Below are 22,282 nucleotides of genomic sequence, written 5' to 3' on the forward strand. Positions count from 1 at the left end.
ATAAATATAAATAAATATATGTATATATATCTATGTATATATTTATACAAAAATATTTATTTGTAATTATTATAAAGACGAGATTTTGTATGCTCGTGCATTGAATTGCGTTCAAAAATCTTCACGTCGAGTGACAGCGAATTATTTTTGATTGACCAATCAGAATAAAGAAATCTTCGTTCTTTTTATCCTGATTGGTCAAATAAACACTACACTCTACACAATGAAAAGATCTATTTAAGGTGCGTTTTCAGATACATAAATAAATGATGTAAATTACGGTCAATTTCAGAACAGATTTTAATTCAAAAAATTTTGCGCATTACTTTTTTTATGGCTTTACGTGTGATATGATACGAATGTAATTATACATCTACGAATTTTACGAGGAAAATAGGAGAAAAAATGAAAATTGCGTATATAAATTAGGAAAGATAATATAACAGTTGTCTATGCAAAAAAAGAAAAGATCTGCATAACCGGTGCAATAAAAAAAATGTGCTTATCATTTTGATATAATTACACGTACAATGGCTTCTGCAAAAGTGAGCAATTATTTTGCATTATTGGCAAACTGAAGTACAATATTATAAAATTTGTAGATTATATATAATGGCTCATTATTTCCACAGATTGAGTTTGCAGTGCATATGACATGTGAAAAATGTATCAATGCAATTTCCAAAAGTGTGGCAGACTTGAAGGGTATCAGAAATATTGATATATCATTGGAACGTGGCACTGTTATCGTTGAAACGGATCTACCTTACTCTATCATACAAGAAAGGATCGAACAAACTGGAAGGCAGGCAGTGTTGAAAGGATATGGAGGTATAAACGTATTTTTTTTTATCATGAGGTTTGTTTTTTATTCCTGTACTTCTGAACTAGTGCAATAAGTTAGAAGTTAGAATAAGACAAATATACTTTTTCTCGTTCTAACTTACTGCACTAGTTCAGAAGTGCAGGAATAAAAAACAAACCTATGATAGTGTATATTTTAATTATATATATATTATAAATTTATATAATTTTTTTTCTTTTGCATTTATTTATTTCATTCATAATTTTTCCAAAACTGCTCATTTTTAACTTTTGTGAATATGTATTTAAAGGTTTTGATGAATCTAATTGACAAAAGATCAAAATATCAAAAAGAAAAAGATAGTATATTATGTAGAGAAAGTCTCCTATCTAAAAGAAAAAAAATATATTTTTAAAATATATATCTATATATGTACATCTTGTATGTATAATTGTTATTAACATATAATTGTTTATGCTTATTAAAATTTGATTGTACTTAACTTTTACAGCTGGATTAAGCGCTGTGTCAATGCTGGGTGGAAACTCAGGGTACAGTGTAGGTGATCTCGTCAAAGGTGTAATAAGATTTGTACAAACTCCAGAGGGATGTATCATAGATGGTACGGTTGATGGATTAACTCCGGGACAACATGGTATGCATATACATGAATGTGGTGATATATCTAATGGATGTGATAGGTAAGTTAGTTTACAAATAGAAATTTCTAAATAAATATTCTGAATAAATTTTATTTTTATTGTAGCGTAGGTGAGCACTTCAATCCAAATAATTCTCCACATGGTGATCCTGAAAATGATCTGTCTGAGAGAGTAAATATAAAAAACCATTTAAATTCTCTCTGTAGATGTCTTTTATGTTTTAATAATATAACGATATTGTCTATGCAGCATCTTGGCGATCTAGGTAATATCTTAGTAGACACTACAGGCAGAGCTACTTTTCGAAGGATAGATAAGTTCCTTAAAATACCTGAAATTATTGGCAGATCACTCATTATTACTAATGATCCAGATGATTTGGGAAGAGGTAACAATCCAGAATCCAAAATAAATGGAAATAGTGGAATTAGGTACAAATGGAATAAATTATTATATTGTATCAAAGTTTGATTCATTATTTATTATAAATTAAATTTTTTTTTACATAGGTTGGCTTGTGGTATTATAGCCAGATCTTCTGGATTATTACAAAATACAAAAAAAATTTGTGCATGTGATGGTCTTACAATATGGGATGAAAGAGAGAGAGCACTTGCAAATAGTCATGGTACTAAAAGATATACAGAGTCAAATGAGAAAATATGCATAATAATTTAAATATTCTAGAAAAAGACTGTTTCTAGAAATTTAATTATACATGTATATTAATTGTCAATTTCAGAAATTTTCTAATTACATTAATAACATTTAATAGCTGCAACTTTTGTGTAGCTTTCTTTTCTATATATTCTATATTTAAATTATTGCACAAGAATTAAAACTCTAATAACTAACAACTTTTAATAAATTTCTTTCAAAAATAATTTATATATGATTGTTCTTTCTTTTCAGCAAATTTGTAATTAACATGAAGATATAATAACTAAAAATATAAAAGGAATGACTAACAGCATAATTAAATTAAAGCATTTGGTATACTTAATATCCTTGTAATTCCTATTTTAAGTACAAAATAGTAAATTGTGAACAATATATTTCTATCAGCGTCGTTAATACTGAAGATTGTCTATAGTATCAGTAGGGATATAAAAATACAATGCAACACTAAATGTACAAATGATAGCATTAAAGTATTTAATTTAAATTGTCTAGTAAAGAGCTTGATTATACAATTAGTTAATTAAATCGTTTAATACACCGAAACACAGTATTAAAAATTGGAGCTAAAAAAGAAGAATAGATAATGAAGAATCTTATTAAGAGAGATTCTTCTGGGTTAGATTCTTCTGTGAATAATTAATAATAAGTTAATGTGTATAAAGCTACTAATTATATGTACATGTCAATTTTACATAAAAGCAACAGGATTTTATATATATATATATATATATATATATATATATATATTCTTCAGTTAATTTTAAATTAAATCGTCTTACTCGAATTTTCAATTGTGATTAAAAAAATTTATAATATTGCAAATAAGAAAATTGCATTGTTATAATTTATTATTATCCTCAATACTTTTGCTAAGAAAAAATTGATTACAAATTGATACTAAAAGAACTTTGTATAAGTATAATTTCTTAAGGCAGAAATATATTTATATATTTATTATTATATTATATGTATTTAAAACTAAAATAATGAATGATTGTTCACGTCAATCTGAAATAAAACATTACATTATTCAGAAAAAGAAACATTTCTATAAAAATAGTCTGTTTGATCGAAGAGCGAATAAAAACGATGAACCGACCATATTATCCATTCATGAAGATTCTGCAGATATGTGTGTGTAGCACATGTAATCAACTTGGATCAATAACTGCTTTTTGAAAATCAATATCTTTGTATGGATTTCTGTTATAAGCTGTCGTATTTAAATCAGCTTTTGTTATAATTTGTAGGTTTGTTCCTTCGCTTGTACATTCTAATATCACGATATTGTAGCTCCAAAGACTCGTGTAATCTTTCTCGAATTATGCGATGGTGTCTGTAAGATTATACCCTTGGATAAACACAAGTCAGAATTGGAGGCATTTGACGTTAAGTTTAATGATTTGTATCGCCATTTGGACATAGAATACAAGATGTTAATTTTATTCATGGATGTTTAATTAACCATTCCTATATGAATTAAAAATTGTTTTTCACATAAATTAAAATTAAAAGTTGCAAAGTATTCATTAATGTAGTAATGGATAATGTTAGTGCAATGGATAAGTTGATAAATAAAGTTGATTCGATTAATTTTAATATTTGTTTATTTTCATATGTGTTATTCAATAAAATGTATATAATAAATTTAAATATATATAATGTCATATAAGATATTTATATAAATATAAAACTGTACGAGACGCGCGCGCGCAAATGCAAATTTTTAAAACTCGTTATTGCATCAGCTAAAAGTATGCACCGTATTAGAGACACGCGAGCCGTTATTACTTGTCACGGAATATTTTAATGATTTGGAAAGTTAAGAGAATTGTAGAGTGAATATGATGAGAAATTGCGGGCTGAACAACATTAGAATTAATTGCATGACGTTTCAACATGTGTGTGTGCGTGCGTGCACGCGCGCGAGCGTGGTGCGTATGCGTATGTGTGTGTATGTGTGTGTGTATGTGTGTGTGGTTTGTGTGGTATATTTAATATATATAGGTAAGGCTGAAATCACATGGTGCGAAATAAAAGTACAAAATAGAGAGTGCGTCATAGAAACAGCCAATCAAAGCTTTGCCTCAGTGTCTACTTAAGCTCTAATTGGCTGTTTCTATGACGCATTTTCTATTCCGTACTTCTATTCCGCACCATGTGACTTCACCCTAAGGGATCACAAAAAACTGAGCCGTAGCGTTTCTCAGGTCTCAGACACTCAGGCTTCTCTCTATCGCTAGTCGCTGTGTTGTGACATATTGTATATTATTACACATAAAAATAGTATCGAGTAATAAATTAGAAATTTGAAAGTGGCTATGATATTTATAATCATGACTGGTCAAAAATAATAATCGCTAGAGATAATAAGTTTGATGAAAAAAGACATCAAAAGAGAAACACCTCTTCAGGTTAGATTCAGTCTCAAACAAATATCATATGTATAAAAAATACAATTAAGAAAAAAAAACAATTTAAAGAATTAAAAGAATTATTATAAACACAAATAATATCAGTATTCAATATTTTTTACAGAAATTTTTAATTCACCATGGATATAATTTTTATGAAGCTTTAAGTAATTCTTGAAAATGGGAATTCCTGGATTAACAACGTACATATCCAATCACTCTGAGGATTATCTTGAAAATTATGCCCTACATGATATTTATTTAGTGATTGATGGCAATAGTATAGGTTGTCAATTGTATAATTGGTATGCAAGATGTAACTGTGTCTTTGGTGGTGATTATGACAAGTATGCGCAATGTGTAGCAGATTTTTTTAATGAACTTTTTATGTGTAACGTCACTCCGTTAGTCTTAATCGATGGCGGTTGCGAAGATAAAAAACTAAAGACGGTTATATCCCGAACTAACGAGAAGATTGGAATAGCGTCACGTTATACACCAAACTCTCATCAAAGAACCAAATTCTTTCCTCTATTCATAAAAGAAGTTTTTAAAGATGTTATGAAAGAGAAAGGCGTCAAATATACACAATGTATATTTGAAGCTGATAATACCATAGCTGCAATAGCACGTATTCTCAACTGTCCTGTATTAAGTTACGACTCTGATTTTTATATTTATGGATCATTGTATATACCATTCAGTACTTGGGAAAATAATGTAGTTCCTAATCCGGTAGGTCGAGGTTACATGAAACTTTGTAAAATTTACCGTACAGAAAAGCTTTTTCGAGTTTACAAGGGATTGAATCAATCTTTATTGCCTCTAGCAGCAATATTATTGGGAAATGACTATGTGAAACAACATACATTTAGAAACTTTTTTCGTCATTTGAAATTACCACGAGCAGGAAGAAAAAAGTACAATGAGCAACAACGACGTATAGATGCCACATTTAATTGGCTACGAAGACATAGTTTAAACCAAGCTATAATAGGAATATTAAGTAGATTACGAAAACGAGAACGCAAACATGTTTTAAACGTAATAGAAATGATAATAAATGGTTATATCAATGCTTCACTGAGTGTATTACATATACTAGATGTTCCTGCAGAGAATTTTTCAAGAGCAAATGTACAGAATGCATTCAAAACGTACAAATTTGAAGGCGATATATACAACCTGACATACATTGAGGAAAAGTCGAACGATGCAAATTTAAGTGATGAAGACAACGAAACAGACGAAAAAGAAATAACAACCATACTTGATGAGAAAGAGGTGATTTCTGATGAATCGCTAGTAAACAATTTGCCTCAATGGTTTATTAATGAATTCAAATTGGGCAGATATCCTTCTTATTTCATAGACTTGATAATACGGAAATTATACGTTTGCCCCGCGCAAATCGAAGACTATGTCTACGTCTCATCTGTCGTTACTAGTTTAAAAATTATAAGTGTTATTTATGGATTACTGATATCGGATATTGAAGGAATAAAGCCTTGCATGGAATATATGACCAGAGATGAGGATAAGAAAATAAAGCGTTATCAATTAAAATACAATAATAATATATTAGGTTGCACATTACCATCTTTGTTTAACTTGAGAGAACTGCCGATTATTATTAGACGAGAAATTTTAAACACCACCTTGGGAATTACTAATGAAAATTGTATAAAAGAATTTCCATCAAATTGGACATTATATATCGCGACCATGAAGTATTGGATAGATCAACAAAAAGAATCATTTAAATTTAGGTGTCATATATACTCTTTATTATTTGCTATGTTATTTAACATAATAGATCATAAAATAGGCCTGTATAGAAACCTAAACAGATTTTATCATAGATTCAATAAAACTGTGGAAAATATTAAATATACGAGAAAAATGAGAAACTATCGACCACAATATTCAGTCGACACTACACTAATAAATGCATTTCAAGAAGTTAATGCAGATGATTGCTTGCTTGTAGCTTCATTTTTTGTATCTAATTTCGAAGCTGATCAAAAACTATATCAGCAACCAAAACGATTCAATATTACAATTGTTCATGGTTTTGCAGAGTTTCAGAATTGTTTAAGACACAGTATGAACTTAAATGCGTTATTGGAATATCCGTATGAACAAACCAAGATTGCTAATATGTTTAATGGTACCTTGCTATATAATTTATGTAGCAATTTTAAAAGACGCGACGATGTTGAAGTTTATATTAATTTGATTTTGCAAAATTCTCCAAGTTTATCGCATCTATTTAATATACTTTTATTAAAAGTCAAACCTTTGTTTGATACAGTATTGGAAAAGAAAGACAATAAACGTAAAAAGCAAAAAACAAAAAGACATGAGAAAAAGGAATCTACTACACAGAAAGAAGATCATGAAAAAGAAACTATAAAAACATGTGAAAATACCAGCAAAGAAACCTTTTATGATGTAAATAATTCTTTTTCGGTTCTTGGTACACAACATTAGACTTTCTATTGTATATAATCAAGTTGTATCTGTATATATACACAATTATGTATGTATAATTTGTATATTTTATATAAATAAAGACTTATAAAAAAACAAATTTATATATCATTTATATCTATATAAATATTTATATAAAGTTTCTGACAGAATAAAAAAAACTTCTGTATATCAGTATGTAATATATATATATATATATATATATATATATATATATATATATATATATATATGTGTGTGTGTGTGTGTGCGCGTGCGCGTGGAGAGATCTAATGCGGTGTAAAATAATTTAATAACGATGTATAATTTTTATGCATTTCACAATTAGAAAAAATCTAAACTAAATCTTCACTGCTATCGGTTTCATCAGTATTAGAACTCGTATAAGCCTTTTGTTTCTGACGCAGTCTTGATCGCTTAACATCAGCCTTTTTCTTTTTCACGTTACACCATCGATTATTCTAAACGAATAGGAAAAAAAACCAAAGATTTTTATGTTATGCAATATAAAGATTGGAATAAAAAATAATGTTTGTATTACATTTTTATACATTTCCCAGAATGCGCTGATCGCTGTTTTAGAAGTTGCTTCCTCTCGTAAAGTCGGTATACAATATTGGTCATCTCCGTGTTTGGCGAGGAGTCCAACACAAACAGCATATTTCAATTTTTCCTGCAATTCTTGCTCGAGAATTTTCAAGTCTCTTTCAACCGGATAGTGTCTTTGTATAAAATCTTTTAAATTCTTTAATTTAACAAATAGTTGACGTTTTTGCAATTCTTTTACAGCTATACGTAGCATCTGTGGCGTTATAGAGATTTTCTTTCTCTCCATCTGAATACAAAATATAACTGTATATTTCGAAAGAATATGGGACTGACAAATTCTTTGATTATTTCCAAAATTTCACACATTTACCTTCAACGAAATTCTTGTAAGAAAACATAAAAATTTGTTAATGTATTATATCATTAAAAAGATAGTTCTAATATTTGAATTTGTCAATTTGTCTATGCATTGTCTGATTAATCATTAAAAATGTTGGTATTAGTAAAACTATATCATTTACATGTTTGTTAAACTATATCATTTTATTGAGTTTAAAGTTACCAAAAATTACATAAATATGTTTACTGATTGAAAAAAAATTATGGTTAATTATCGAATGTATAATGCCAAATAAAGTGCATAGATTCTTTTATATACAAGTTTGGTACTATTGCTATCGTCGAGATATCACATGAATAAGCTTAGTAATAAATAAAATAATATAAGCTCTATTGGATTTTAAACAAAATTTTTATCAATATTATATAAACATAGAACATTTTATGTCCTCTATCAAAATGCAAGTTTAACCAATAATCAATAACAGAGTTTATCAATTTACATAAAACATATAAATAAGATATTATTGTAAACTTGATAAAACAGATAAATAAGATATTATTGTAAACTTGATATCACATTGAAATCAAATTACAATACGCTATATTATATATTAATACACAATTAAATATAAGATTTATAATAAATTAGCTATAAAAGTGTGTGACGACTGAACATTTTTACAACAATCATACGATTATATTACAATTTGGTTCTGGCGGATTGCAATAAAAATTAGATTAATAATTCGAGAACACTATCTTCTCACATTAATTAAGCCCTATGTACATAAGCTCATATCATAGACTGTTATATATAGCTTCTGTACTTGCCATTTGGCATTTTTGCAACTATGACAAAATACCATTGCACTGAATCTATACATTGCGTGGATTCTTATATTTCCTAATAATATTTTATTTCTACATAGACGAATGTGTTCCACAAATATTGTTTTAAAATAAATTATATTATTATATTTCTCCCGATATGATTTGCCTCACCACGATCATGAAATAGTACCAACACCACGCTGCGAAAATTTTTGAATAAACAATTGATACACATTATTCAAGTGACAAGAAAGTAACACAAAACATTGTTATTAAATTCCTCAACCCTTATTAGGATTATTGCTCCAGACGCTTACAAAGTATTGCACTAAGAAAACTATAATAATAATAAGTATAGTATCCACGAAGCTCTTAAACATACTTATATTATGATGCTGTTCACCAGACTCTCTTTGTTTCTTGCAAACTTGTTCTACAATTTGTTGTATACGATTTAATTTCTCACCATGTTCTAGCATTTGATTCTCCACTTCTTTCATTATAACTATTATTCTAAAACATATATTTATATATGTATGAGGTTATAAGAAATTGTGTTCTATAACAATTTTATGTGCATTATTATATAAATATCTTACCTAGCAGTCGAACGTCTTCTTTTTCCTAATGATTGACTAGAATCGGTATGCGCTTCTGCGGACGAACTCCCGGAATCATGAGCTGTCTCTGTCATAGGCATGTTATTAGACAGCTGCCTTTTTGAAGATTTGAGTACTGATAAAGATGAACGTGACTCAGCTTGTAATAATGGGATCTGCAATGATTATTATTTGCATACAATTTAAATGAATTACATAGGTTTACATATAAATGTTTATATACATAAATGTATAGGTATAATTATATATAAATATATAGAAATAATAAATAATAATTAATCAGAAAATGTTTTTTTTATATGATTTTAATATTTTTAGTTAATAATTCTTGAAACTCTATCTTTATCTTTTTCGACTCTGATAATTCATTTAACATCTAAATTAAATAAGTATTTTCTAGATTATTAAATATTAAGTAAATGTATATGGGTATATGTTGATTAATGTGCAAATAATTACAATGAAATAATTCGCCTTTATCTATTAATTACATTTAGATGTTGTTAGATTACATTGATTGAAGAAAAATGAAAATCTTAAATTATGAGAAATGTTAAAAATTGTATAAGAAAAAGCTAGAATAACATTTTTATTCTTCATTCGTATAGGTTACAAAGTTTGTCTCTACTCTTTACTTTTTTGTTAGATCTTGGGATAATCCTTTCTATTTCTTTTTTATAAAAGCAGGATATGTCATATGATATGTGTAAATTATTATTTCAGAAAAGATGACAATACACGTGCATGACATTTAAAATTATATATAAGATTAAAACAGAAAATTATAAACTATTATATAAATTTTTTAAAACTTTTCAGAGTATGTATATTTAAAACTTACTTTAACTGTAAGAATTTCAGATTTTTCATTTTTCACGCAATTTATGCAAACTTATAATGTAGAGTTCTAAGACTAAATAAATATATCACTCTACAAAAAAACAATTAATTGAATTAATTAATAAATACGATAATAAAAATTAAACTAACAAACTGCAAATCGAGCGAAATAGGTTTATTACAAATATCGAAAATGTATACAGAGAGTCTATTCAAATCCATTGATAGCAAATAATAAAATAAAGTAGAATAATATATGTATTTGCTCAGTAGCACTGTCGAAAAAGAAGAAAAAACCACAAAGCGGTTAAAAGTAATGGTTACTTATATGTATAGAAATGTTAAAATACACACAGCATGCAAATTAGATCTTATATCGCTGTACCTGTGATTGTGGATCAGTAGACACAATACTGCCAGTACGCATAATAGGTGTTTTATGCCTTGTCTTTGTGCGTACTATATAATTCTCTTCGTATTGTACTACATCGTTTCTCGGATCCCATGGTCTTACATCGGCATGCCGATAGACCCAATTTCCTGTTATAATATCCTAAATAATAGAAATTATATTATTTTATAAATATTATATATTCGTCATAATATCAATACAATATAAAAACGACATACTTGAACAAAATATTTTGGAATCCATTCTTGTCCGAGACTTTTCCGCTCTTTAGCACGTTCTCTTTGTGCTTCTTCGAGTCGAGTTTTAGCCTCAGTAGCAGCGAGTTGATCATCTCTATTAATGGCTTGTGTAACAGCATACCACAATTTTTCACTTTCCCATTGTCCTTGATATTCCAAAGGAACAGTGTATTTCTTTAACCTGTTTTTGCGTACTTCCGGAATTGGATTGAAAAATACATTTTCTTGCTGTAAAATAAAAAGACATATTAATAATTAGTTAAAAAATTATCGATTAAGCTTTAACTTACTCCTGTTCGCTTGTCCGTTATTAAAATCAGTCCATCCCAATATCCCGATATAGTAGCTAAAGTTTCCTTTCCTAAACGTATTCGCCCTACAACTTGATTCATTAGTTCTGCACCACCAAGGAATGGCTGAAAATGTTATTATTATATCTTTTTAGTAACAACAATTTCTTAAATAATATATTTTTTTTCAAATATATATATAATCTTATTGATATTGCACAAAAGCAGTATAATATAATACTGTTTCTGTTACCTTAAGTTTAAATTCTAATTCGGTGTGATAGCCAGTTTTCTCACATATTATGTTCACTTTTCCACCAAGTTCCATAGACAATGTTCCCATTAGAATACCTTTACAATGCGCATAAGGAATTGTCATTGTATAATCTTCACCTCTTGGTAGCATTGTTAATACAGCAACACCATCTAAAACTGCAGAGGTTGAATTCCCTGTAATAAAAATTTGTACGATAAGTTATATCATTACTGAATAGAAATATTAGTACAGAGTATTATCTCATTCTATATTAAATAGCAAAGAAATAAAGACTTGCCATAAAATTTAGACTTTGCAATAATCGTAGCGCTAATAGTAAATCCATCTTGGCGATTTGTCACATAGAATCCTGAGATGGGTGGATGATGCGATAACTAGCAGACATTTAAACACATGCATCAAGATGAAATATAACACAATATATCTATATAAAAAAATAAATTTTATATATAGATTCTAGATTAATAAAAAATCCATTATTAAGGAAGATTCTGTGATATTTTGAGAACATGAGACAAATTGTTCAATATAGTTAATATTAAATATTTTTGGGAATTGTTACTTGTTCAGCTAAGTAGAATGTTCTTGAACCATTAGGATGTTGCCAATAGCAACGGAATGTTTCGCCTAAAAGCGGATTATATGGCTTTTTCAGGCCTTGTGGTTTCTTATAAAATCCCGATAAGTACCATTTTACTACAGCCTTCATACGTGTAAATGCATCATCTTCCAATACTGCTCTGTAAAATAAAATAAAAATAAGTTTAAAAATTTAGATTTTTTTATGTAAAACCTACAATATTGAATACAATATAGAAACATACAAATCATAATTGAAATATATTATGTTATATTTTACTAACTGAGACAATAAATCGGCGTGATAATAAGAATCGGCCAGTTTTTCCAGAAATGAACGTGGTTCTAAAATAAAAGTTGGTAATACGACCTTAGACAGATCCATGCCAGGACGAACTTGTTTCATTAAGAACCATATCAAAGACTTTTGCTCTTCTTGTAGCTCCGTAACAACTTCACCGGCCTATTTATTAATAACGATATAATATAGAAGTAAATATATACAAAATATATAAAATTATATATTTATACGATAAAATCAAAATAAGTGGAGAAACTTGATTGAGTAGAAATCTTTGATTAAAAAAATTACAATGCAACAAATTATAAATATTTCGTTAGAGATATTTATTTTTCAATGTGATATGTTTATATTCTAGTTAAAAATTATATTACAATTGAATACTTACGGTTCCAAGAACTTCGTTTTCATTAGAAACGTATGGTGTTTCAGTTATTGGCTCTGTCGAGTGATCTTCCTTGGCTGATGCCTCAGATTCGCTATCCGAAGCACTGATTTCAGCATCAGCTGCTACTCCATTCTCCGGCTGACTAATATCGTCCAGGTCTGTATGCGAGATGTACACAGGATCTAGCGTTACTACTTGATGGGTATCGTACTCTAAGACATATACAGAAGGAACAGTCATGCAACGTGCTGGGGAGATTGGTAGATGAGATGCAGAAGAAGGCAGCTTTGAAGAACCAGATGGCTGTTTGTCACCATTATCTGGTTCTTTATTGGAAATCAGAGCGTTCTCCTGATCTGTGCCAGGTGTCGAAGATCGTTCAAGTAATTGTTTCTCCCAATAAGCGACCGCATGATAAAGCTGTTGGAACATTGGAGTTGGTGAGGGACAAATACTCCTAGGATCACGAATTAAAGAGGGAGAGTGTGTCTGCGGACACGATAACAAGCGTCTTTGAGGTGTTGTAGGCGTACGCGGAGTATAACGGTTTAAATATACTACTGGCGCAAAAAGCAGGGTAAGAAATTAGGATGATAAATAGAAAAGGAAAAGTAATAATAAATAATCATTACTTATATCATTTTTTAAGCTTTTTAAAATATTAATTTTATATACCCACGTCCTTAGAAAATAAGATTTAAATATAATTTTCTAGGAATACATTAAAATATTTTTGCTCTGAATATGTATCTAGTTTAAATTTGTCAAATTTTAGTAATAGTTCCTCGAACAGTTTGCAAACTATTTTTGTTAAAGCACCCCAATAGCTTTTAAACAACAAAATATTATTTCTTACTTATGTAATACCATATAATTTTAAATAAATCAAACTTCAATGCCATTGCAATTAATAAATAATGAGATTAATGTAATACTACATAAATAAAAAATATGACATTTATCCATATCACTCTTATTAATTATTTATGTAAATAAAAAAAGATTTGAAATCATATTTATATTACATATAAAATATGAATTTCCATATTATTAAAATTTTTGTTACAATCTTTGTTTGGTTATAAAACTTGTAAAGAAAAAAATAAGTAATCTGAAATAAATTACTTTTATCAATAGCATTGCAAATTGACAAATCACCATGCATCATTTACAGATTGCTTCTTATACAACGTACTTTTTAAATTCATAGTAGTCTTCATAAATCCAATTCTCTATTTATACTGTTCCATCAAAAATCTCAATTGCTGTTCTTTTGTTTTGTTTGAATATATAATTCATGCATGTATTATATTGAATATTAATTGTTTAATAATAAACATTTTTCATAATATCAGATTTTTAGTTATAGTAAGAGTATAGTAGATTTCAGTTATAGTAAGAAAAAAAAACTTAAATTTTATGTAGTAATCATCTACAAAATATGTAATGTTACACAATAAAAATTTATATATACAATCTTAATATCCATGTTCCCTGTCCTCCCAGAGTTAAATTTAAAAGAAACTTTTTTTAAATAAAAATAGAAAATAGAAATACATAATAAAATATTATTTTACTGTAGAATACATTACCTCAAATTAATTAATTTATATATGAAATAATATATGCATAATCTGCTTTGATAATATAATATGAGCAAATTTAGAATATTTTTGCTCATATTTTATTTTATAAAAATTTTGTCTTAAACGTAACATATTCCACTATACTTAAATATCGCGAGTAGGAAGCTTTGCCAATGATACTAACCATGGTCATCAAAGTGTTTTTCATAATCAGCTTCGCTCCATTGGGTTTCATGAGTGGTCGTCGTATCGTGTGGTAAAGGACGTGGTAGTGCGCTCGTTGAGCGCACTATTAATGAAGAACAACGTAACGATAATTCAAGTGCATCTAACCAACATTTGCCTGCCGCTTGGGATGGTGCTCGAAAGATTAAGTAAGACGTTGGCAAAGGTTGTACAACGGCACCTAAGAAATATTAACTATAGTTAATAACTAGTTATAAGCTAAAATTATTTTTTACATTTATATAGTTACATGTGAAATACATATCCATCAGTGACTTTAAAAAAATTAGACTTACTTTATTAATATATTACAGAAAAATCAAATTATGATTTAAAAACGTGATTTGTATTCTGATTTATATTCAATTTAATAAAAATAAATAATAACAACAATCTTATTTATAATATATGATATATTAATGATTGAGGTACAAAATTATACCAATAGCTTCTTTTTCTGGTCCTCGAGGGGCCCATATAGATTGTTCCAAAGGATGAAATAATTTAAAACAAAATCCATCTTTCTTACTCGGACGTTCTATGACTTGACATGTATTAAGTAATATAGTTCCCACCCAATGATTGCTCTGTAATAAATATGTAAAGCCTAGTATATTATATAAAATAAAAATAAACACAACATTGAAGAAAAATGCAAATATAAACCTTCGTTTTTGGACTTTTGTATAGTAGCAATAAACCAGGTTTTAGAATACACCACAACTTGGTCCAACTTTTCAATGTGCCGCGAACTTTTAGCCAATCACTCATAACAATAACAGTTGGATCTTTAAAAGAGCTTAAAAGTTCGTTGGCCACTCTTTTCTTCTCCATTCTATAATTTTTTCTTTGAGCCTTATACGATTCCTTTCGTGTTAATTTGCAGGAGTCCATTGACTGAAAACATTATTAAAAGATTTTATATATTATTCAAATTAGAAATAGACTATATTTTATTGAATTTGAATAAAAATGCAAGATGTCTATTTTTTAATTGATATCTTTTCAAAAAAATTTTGAAATGCAAAAACTGTGTGTGTGTGTGTGTGTTTATATTTCACTATTCATTAAACATGAGAGTGCTAATTAGAACAGTTCTCTGTAACAATTAGCTATGGTTGAAAACAAAGAATTACCTTGTCTGATGAATTGTCAACTTTTGGACTCTCATTCATTCCTGAAAGTCCTATAACATATATAATTTTGCATTACTTTTTAGTAAAATATATTTTATATAATAATGACTAGATGGTAATAGAGATTGTAAAAAATTATAATGCTTTTTAAAATGTACACTTATGTATAGAATTTATATCTTAAATTCTAAAAATTTTAATGTATAGACAAACTTTTTCATAGTACTATTTTCAATAGTATAATAGTATATAAGTTATTAAATTATAAATACTTATTTCATGTAAAATTATTTTTATTTAATTTTATAATAAATCTTGTATATATTATAAATTATATTGTATATTGTATTTTATATATATATGTATAATATATTTTTATGTTGTCCAAATTTATATACAGTTTTCTGTAAATTTATAAATTATTAAGATATGTAAATTCTTATCAAATTAAATTTAATGAGCTAAAACCAATTTTTATATTTTTAGGAAAAAATAATGCATGCTTAGAAAATAAATAACACACTTTGAAAATAAATAAACTACACTCTAACAAAAAGATGCAAAAGATATATAATATTCTTTCATTTTTAGTTTTATATAAATGGAGTATGTTACTCATACATTCACCCAATCACAATAGTATAGAGAAATACATATAATATATAATATTATAATTTTCTATATAGACATTTAAGTTTAATTAAACAAATCAAGATAATCATTCTTTCTTCCTGATTTGTATGTGTCACAAATCTTAATTTAGCTTATTCAGCGTATGCTTCTATTAGCAAATATAGTCAAAATCAATATTCTTTTTATATGCTTCATGTCTAAAGATCTATAAAATAAATATCTCATACAGAAAACACAAATAGAGAATAATAATTTTCAACATGTACATATGCATAATAATAATAAAATTTATCTTGATTTGTATTATAAATATATCATAAATGAGTTATATTTATATTATAAATTATCTATTTATTATTTTAAAAATATATATTTATTTACTGACGCATTTTTAGCTATACATAACATAAAAATTAGATTGTTAAAAATTAATACTAGTTTAGATATTATCTTTAGTATTATATTAATATTTAAGTGCTTTTTGCAAGATTTGCATCAAGTCTAAAGAATTCATTTCAACCCAAATCTTATTTTTGCACATGATCTTGGTGCATTATTCTCATTGTCAGAAACGCAAGCCAATTAGATTTTATTAATGCAATAAAATCACATGCTTGGAGATATTAATACACAAAAAAAGTATTTTAATATTAAAAATACAAATTTTGCGGAAAAGATGACATGCAATAAATTCTTGTTAAGAGAAAATTATCTTTTCATAAAAGAATGCAAACCTCATAAAATAGCTCATACAATACAATGAGACAAATTTGTATTATCACATTTGTTACATACTGAATTACATAATAAGGTATATATTTTTTTATATCAATAATAATTAATCAAATTAAGATTAAAGATTAAATTAAATTTCTTGCAAGCTTTTTTTGTGGAGAAAGCATAAAAGTGCAGCAAGCGTTAAAATATCACAAGCGTTAAATGATATTGCTATGTACAAAAAGTTTAAAGAAAGTTTATAAATTGCACATAAAGTGAAACATAAATATATGTTTAGAGGAAAGTGCTTTGTAAGCCACATGGTTTCAGAATTTTTCTACTACACATGTGTACCTATCATACTGCAGAAATAAAAGTAATGTCAATCAAGTTTTGAAAGCTGCTGAAATTTCAATTATCCTCAGATTATAGTAACGATGTACTTTCGAAAATATTTCTAGGTTTATACCTGGAGAAATTGGAGGTGCACCGGCTGTAATATTTACGCTTGTTGAAAGGGACTCTGTTGATGGAAGTTTAGGTAATGGTGTAGACTGTGCTTGAATACTGCTTCGTCGAAAATGTCGATCCGCTGGTTCTATATATTTGCATTCATTCAGTTGCACTCACAATATTTAATATATATTTTATATCATATTTTATTTTATATCATATTAGAATTAGGAAATGTCTCAAAAAAACTGATTAATCAATGATTATTTAATAGTATGTAACACAATCAGAACTAACATTTGCTACATTACAAACATAAGTAGTATTAACATGTAATATAACACAAAGAATATCTTACAATATTATTTTCTGCAATGAGACAAGACAAAAAGTAGCAAAAAAAATATGTAATTGCTTACAATAAATTTTAATGAAAGATATTGCCATATTTTGCTATAAAAAGGAGAAAAAAATATACATGCACAACAAAGCATGCACCTTTAAATTACATGCAATCAATTTACATACAAATGCAAATTATATAATAGGAATATAATTATATAATAGGAATATAATTAAATAGGAATTAAATTAGGATATTTTAAAATATATAGCATAGAGAGAGAGAGAGAGAGAGAGAGAGAGAGAGAGAGAGAGAGAGAGAGAGAAAGAGAGATAGTAATACACCAACTTATATTATTTGGACAAATGTTTCAAATGTTATCTCAATGCAAACCTTTATAAGCAAAAACTTTCTATAGATATATATATTAAGTTGTTTAAAGATATTGTTTTTGTATCATGTTTGTCCAGTTTATATATATATATATATATATATATATATATATATATATATATATATATATATATATATATATATATATATATATACATATATGTTATATTTTGTACATGAAATAATTTATGTTAAAATGATAAAGAATATTATGTAAATGAAATAGCTTGTTGAATTAATTTTATCTGTAAGAATTTTTAGCATTCACTGTAAAGTGTACATATATTGTCTTCATTGAAAGAGAAAAATGGTGAAAAGTAGGTCACATAAAGCATAAAGTTATTATGCCACAACAAACTACGATGCTTATAGTACTAGGGATTCCTACTACACAATATGAGAACAGTTTGTTAGACTCTCAAGAGTATTGATTTCCATTTTACTAACAGTCAGACTTGCTACAGTATGTATTTCATTCATATTAATGAGCTGCCATAACTGTGTACCAGACATATCCTCATTGACAAGTTTATAATAACTAGTTTTATATGTAAGATGTACAGATAAAAGCTACCCAAACAATATAGAAATATCCTATTAATAAATATATTTATATCTTGAATTGAATATTCTCATCACTTTTCAATTTTTCTCAATTAAAATATTTTAAAATGCATATTGTGAAAATATTCATCACACTTATGAAATTTATTTTAAAAATCTATTTTTTTTTTTTCAGGAACCCCCATGCATCCATAGTGAACAACAGACTACAACATATATAAACTCTGTGTGATTTGTACAAGAGTGTTGATATTATATAAACATGAAAAATTCTATACAATTTGTGACATTACATAAACCTTACTATGTCTTAGAACACTTTAATAATAGAGAACATTTTTCCAGAGACATGCTACTATTATATACACCTATATATTCTTAATTCATATAGTTCAAATGTCAATGACAAATAATTTCATAAAGTTCATAAAATAAGATTTCTTTTTCTAGAAAAATATATACTTTATATATATTTGTGTATACAATTGTCATTTATAGTGATAAATAGCTAATTTTTTACTGTGCTTATTATACTCTCACTACTTATATTTTTATTATATTATATATATCTTACAAGCTAATTGTTGTATATATATTGTTATCAATCATTGAAAAAACAGATATATATTTGTAATCATAGGGTCTATTCTTTTTTAACTGAGCTGGTTGCATTAGTTCAAAAATTTTTTTTTCTCCTTCTAGTGCAGAGGAAAAAAGATAAACTCTGAACTAATGCAATCAGTTGAGCTAAAAAGAATAAACCCATAATTAATATCATTATAAAGTCCTTATAAAGTATCTTATGACATAATTATCTTACAATGTTATCTATATTACAGTAATCATCGTATTTGTAATATAAGAATCTTAAACAGTATCTAATGTAGTAATACTTACGACTAAGAGATCTGCTAACATTTGGCGGTGTCATGGTCTTAAAAGTATCTACTGAAGTGCCAAGAGGTACAGAATGAGTTTCCGCCTGTAGACGCTGATGCTCTCCAGGCACAACAATTGGTTGCGAACTCATTGTGAATCTAAAATAGACAATCCTGATCATAAACTTGTATTTAAAATAATACAATACAAAAGAATTTTAGCAGTTTATATATATATATATATATATATATATATATATTAAAGTTAATAAAAATTCATATTAATCCATTAAAGTCTGATTTCACAACTTACTTAATGAGAGTTTAATTTGTTAAACCTATTTTAAGTTGTGGAACCAGGTCTAACACAGTATGTCCTTATACATACTTAGCAAAATAGTTCACAAATAAATATATTAGGTAATAGCAAATTGCACATAAAGAAGAAGCACAATGTGTGTGTGTGTTTACATTTTTTGTCATTCTTTATACAATTGTTATGTATAGTGTCGAGACTCACCTTGCTTTCGAGCGATTATTGACGTGACAAATATATCCAGTACGTCGCGATAATTATGCAGGGAGAACAATTAGAGCGCGAGGTACATGGGTGAAACGCGACATCGCGTATCGTTTTTCGACACACTCGCGGAAGCACTTTAGCAGCGGTGGATTCACTTGACGTCACAAATTTTAATATTCTGTATGCCTGACTCGTCGAAAACCGGACACGATGACAAATGATGCGTATACACGCGCGTGGACGGTCTCTCGACGGGACGGTACGTTGCTGACAAATGTGGGCGCGAAGTGCGTTGTACCATTTAATCACTAGTAGTAAAACAAAGCAGCAGCGACGACGATGCGTTAAACGTTAAGTGACGGGAATGCGCGCGACCGCAACTGACTGCAGACTGCAACTGCGCGCGTGCAACGACTGCGTATTCGTAACGCGAGCACGGCAACGCGACCGCGACGCGCAATAGCGAGGAGGAAATAAAAAAGGAACCTTGAGGAAGGAGAAGAGGTGGACGCGTTAACCGGCCGCAGCCGCTATACATATACATGCATGCGCTTTAATTCGACAAAAACATCACGCCTCGGCCCCGCGTCTTCGTCTCTGACGTATATATGCGTGTACTTTACGTATATGTTTTCACTGTACGTCGCTAGATCGCTCGTCGACGAAATATCTTGATTTTACATCCCCTCGCGGTTTCTCTTTTATATTATTATAACGGGAACGGTCGAGCGCTTCGCTGGAATGTCCGGCGTGTTTGAAAGCCCAGCCGGTTGTAATCGATGACGTTTACGCGCACGCGGGCCCGATTGAACGGCTCGTTATCACTTTCATCTCCACTCGCCGCCATCTCTCTCTCTCTCTCTCTCTCTCTCTCTCTCTCTCTCTCTCTCTCTTTCTCTTTCTCTTTCTTTCTTTCTTTCCTTCTTTCCCTTTTTCTTTCTCTTCCTTTGAGAGGACCGATCGATGATATCGCTTTGATACGTATGAATTTTTAATAATCGCTATTAATGCAGTTTTACGCCTCTTCCACAGTTATATGGGTTATTCTAATAAAAAAACTTGATGTTCTTCTTTATCTACATCGCAGTCACAGTCTGATATAAGTAAAAGATTAGCGCTAATCTCGTTTAATATTTAATTGGTTTTAGAGTGGAATTTTGCTTCTGCCGATTTAACGATGAAATATTCCACACGCAAACATTATTTTATTTCAGTTTATACAAATTATTGAAAAATATTTAAATACATGCAGCTAAATCTTGTGCGCGTGAACGTTATTATAAATATCTTATTTTATAATATTTTTAGCCATCTATCTGGCTTCGAATTAAACGAATTAAAATTGACCTAAATTTTGCTTACTCGTCTCCATGCATTATGCGTAGATTTCGTAACTGCAGAGAGTCGAGATAACTTCATCAGGATTATTTGACCCCGGACTATGTCGAGACAATTCAATCTATAAATTCACTGAGGTATAATAACTATATAATGCATAATAATTCAGAGTTATCGAGCACTTTTTAAATTTTCAAATACGATAGAAATATACATGTTAATAATAAGAAATGTTGGTAACATGAAATATAATTAATAATATGATAATATATACCTTTTGAACGCGAGATTCATGTGACAAAAGATTTATTGTTTGTTTTTGAAACTTGAAAGATAAAAAAAATCGATAAAAAGTTTAAAATCATTTTATAATGAAGTAAAAACTATCAATCTCAATTTTTTGCTACGCCCCTGCAAAGAGACGTCGTGCAATTTACGGGAGGATGTGTTCTAAAATAAGCGCCGAAATTTATGTAAGTGACGTATAATCTTATTGCACGATCAATATATTATCAAGGTTTTATTATTATTATTATATCGATGGACGCATCTTTTACATCATCTGTTTTTTCTAAAAAATAAATATATACATATATATTTTTATTATAAATGCGAAAAATACAAAAAGAGAAGATATAACTATAATAATTATAAAACCGATTTTAATTAATATGCTTTGCAGATTCTATCTCAATTGGCAATAAATATAGCGTATTCATATAATGTAACACAATACGCCTTATGTAAGACATTATCATTGTTTACATCTT

General features: G+C 28.2%; 3 protein-coding genes across 7 annotated transcripts; 2 read left to right on the forward strand and 1 right to left on the reverse strand.

Moving 5' to 3' along the window:
- Positions 1–305: 305 nt before the first annotated feature.
- Ccs (copper chaperone for superoxide dismutase) lies at positions 306–3,593 on the forward strand. Of its 2 annotated transcripts, none has more exons than XM_072887666.1 (6): positions 306–545; positions 633–831; positions 1,317–1,506; positions 1,572–1,898; positions 1,977–2,095; positions 2,380–3,593. In XM_072887666.1, exons 1-6 carry the CDS (start codon positions 531–533, stop codon positions 2,388–2,390), a joined length of 861 nt encoding a protein of 286 aa, XP_072743767.1. In that variant the 5' UTR covers positions 306–530; the 3' UTR covers positions 2,391–3,593. The 2 variants fall into 2 exon arrangements, with proteins under 2 accessions (XP_072743767.1, XP_072743768.1); XM_072887667.1 differs by lacking the exon at positions 2,380–3,593 and having other exon boundaries at positions 308–545; positions 1,572–1,638; positions 1,717–1,898; positions 1,977–2,160.
- A 747-nt stretch (positions 3,594–4,340) lies between these two features.
- Ast (single-strand DNA endonuclease protein asteroid) lies at positions 4,341–7,237 on the forward strand. The gene is made up of 2 exons (XM_072887744.1): positions 4,341–4,562; positions 4,687–7,237. The coding sequence occupies exon 2, from the start codon at positions 4,743–4,745 to the stop codon at positions 7,053–7,055; it is 2,313 nt and encodes a 770-aa protein (XP_072743845.1). The 5' UTR covers positions 4,341–4,562; positions 4,687–4,742; the 3' UTR covers positions 7,056–7,237.
- An 883-nt stretch (positions 7,238–8,120) lies between these two features.
- Orp8 (Oxysterol-binding protein-related protein 8) lies at positions 8,121–21,015 on the reverse strand. Of its 4 annotated transcripts, none has more exons than XM_072887742.1 (17): positions 20,172–21,015; positions 19,671–19,810; positions 17,490–17,618; positions 15,671–15,720; positions 15,201–15,431; positions 14,977–15,121; positions 14,494–14,715; positions 12,724–12,881; positions 12,319–12,497; positions 12,018–12,195; positions 11,733–11,829; positions 11,432–11,628; positions 11,179–11,304; positions 10,868–11,116; positions 10,623–10,790; positions 9,377–9,552; positions 8,121–9,290 (listed from the first exon to the last, which is right to left on the reverse strand). In XM_072887742.1, the coding sequence occupies exons 2-17, from the start codon at positions 19,801–19,803 to the stop codon at positions 9,059–9,061; spliced, it is 2,670 nt and encodes an 889-aa protein (XP_072743843.1). In that variant the 5' UTR covers positions 19,804–19,810; positions 20,172–21,015; the 3' UTR covers positions 8,121–9,058. The 4 variants fall into 4 exon arrangements, with proteins under 4 accessions (XP_072743843.1, XP_072743840.1, XP_072743841.1 ...); XM_072887739.1 differs by having other exon boundaries at positions 12,724–12,935; XM_072887740.1 differs by lacking the exon at positions 20,172–21,015 and adding an exon at positions 19,965–20,117 and having other exon boundaries at positions 12,724–12,935.
- Between the last annotated feature and the right edge of the window lie 1,267 nt (positions 21,016–22,282).

This window comes from Anoplolepis gracilipes, chromosome 3, assembly GCF_047496725.1.
Source record: "Anoplolepis gracilipes chromosome 3, ASM4749672v1, whole genome shotgun sequence".
Lineage (NCBI taxonomy): Eukaryota > Metazoa > Arthropoda > Insecta > Hymenoptera > Formicidae > Anoplolepis > Anoplolepis gracilipes.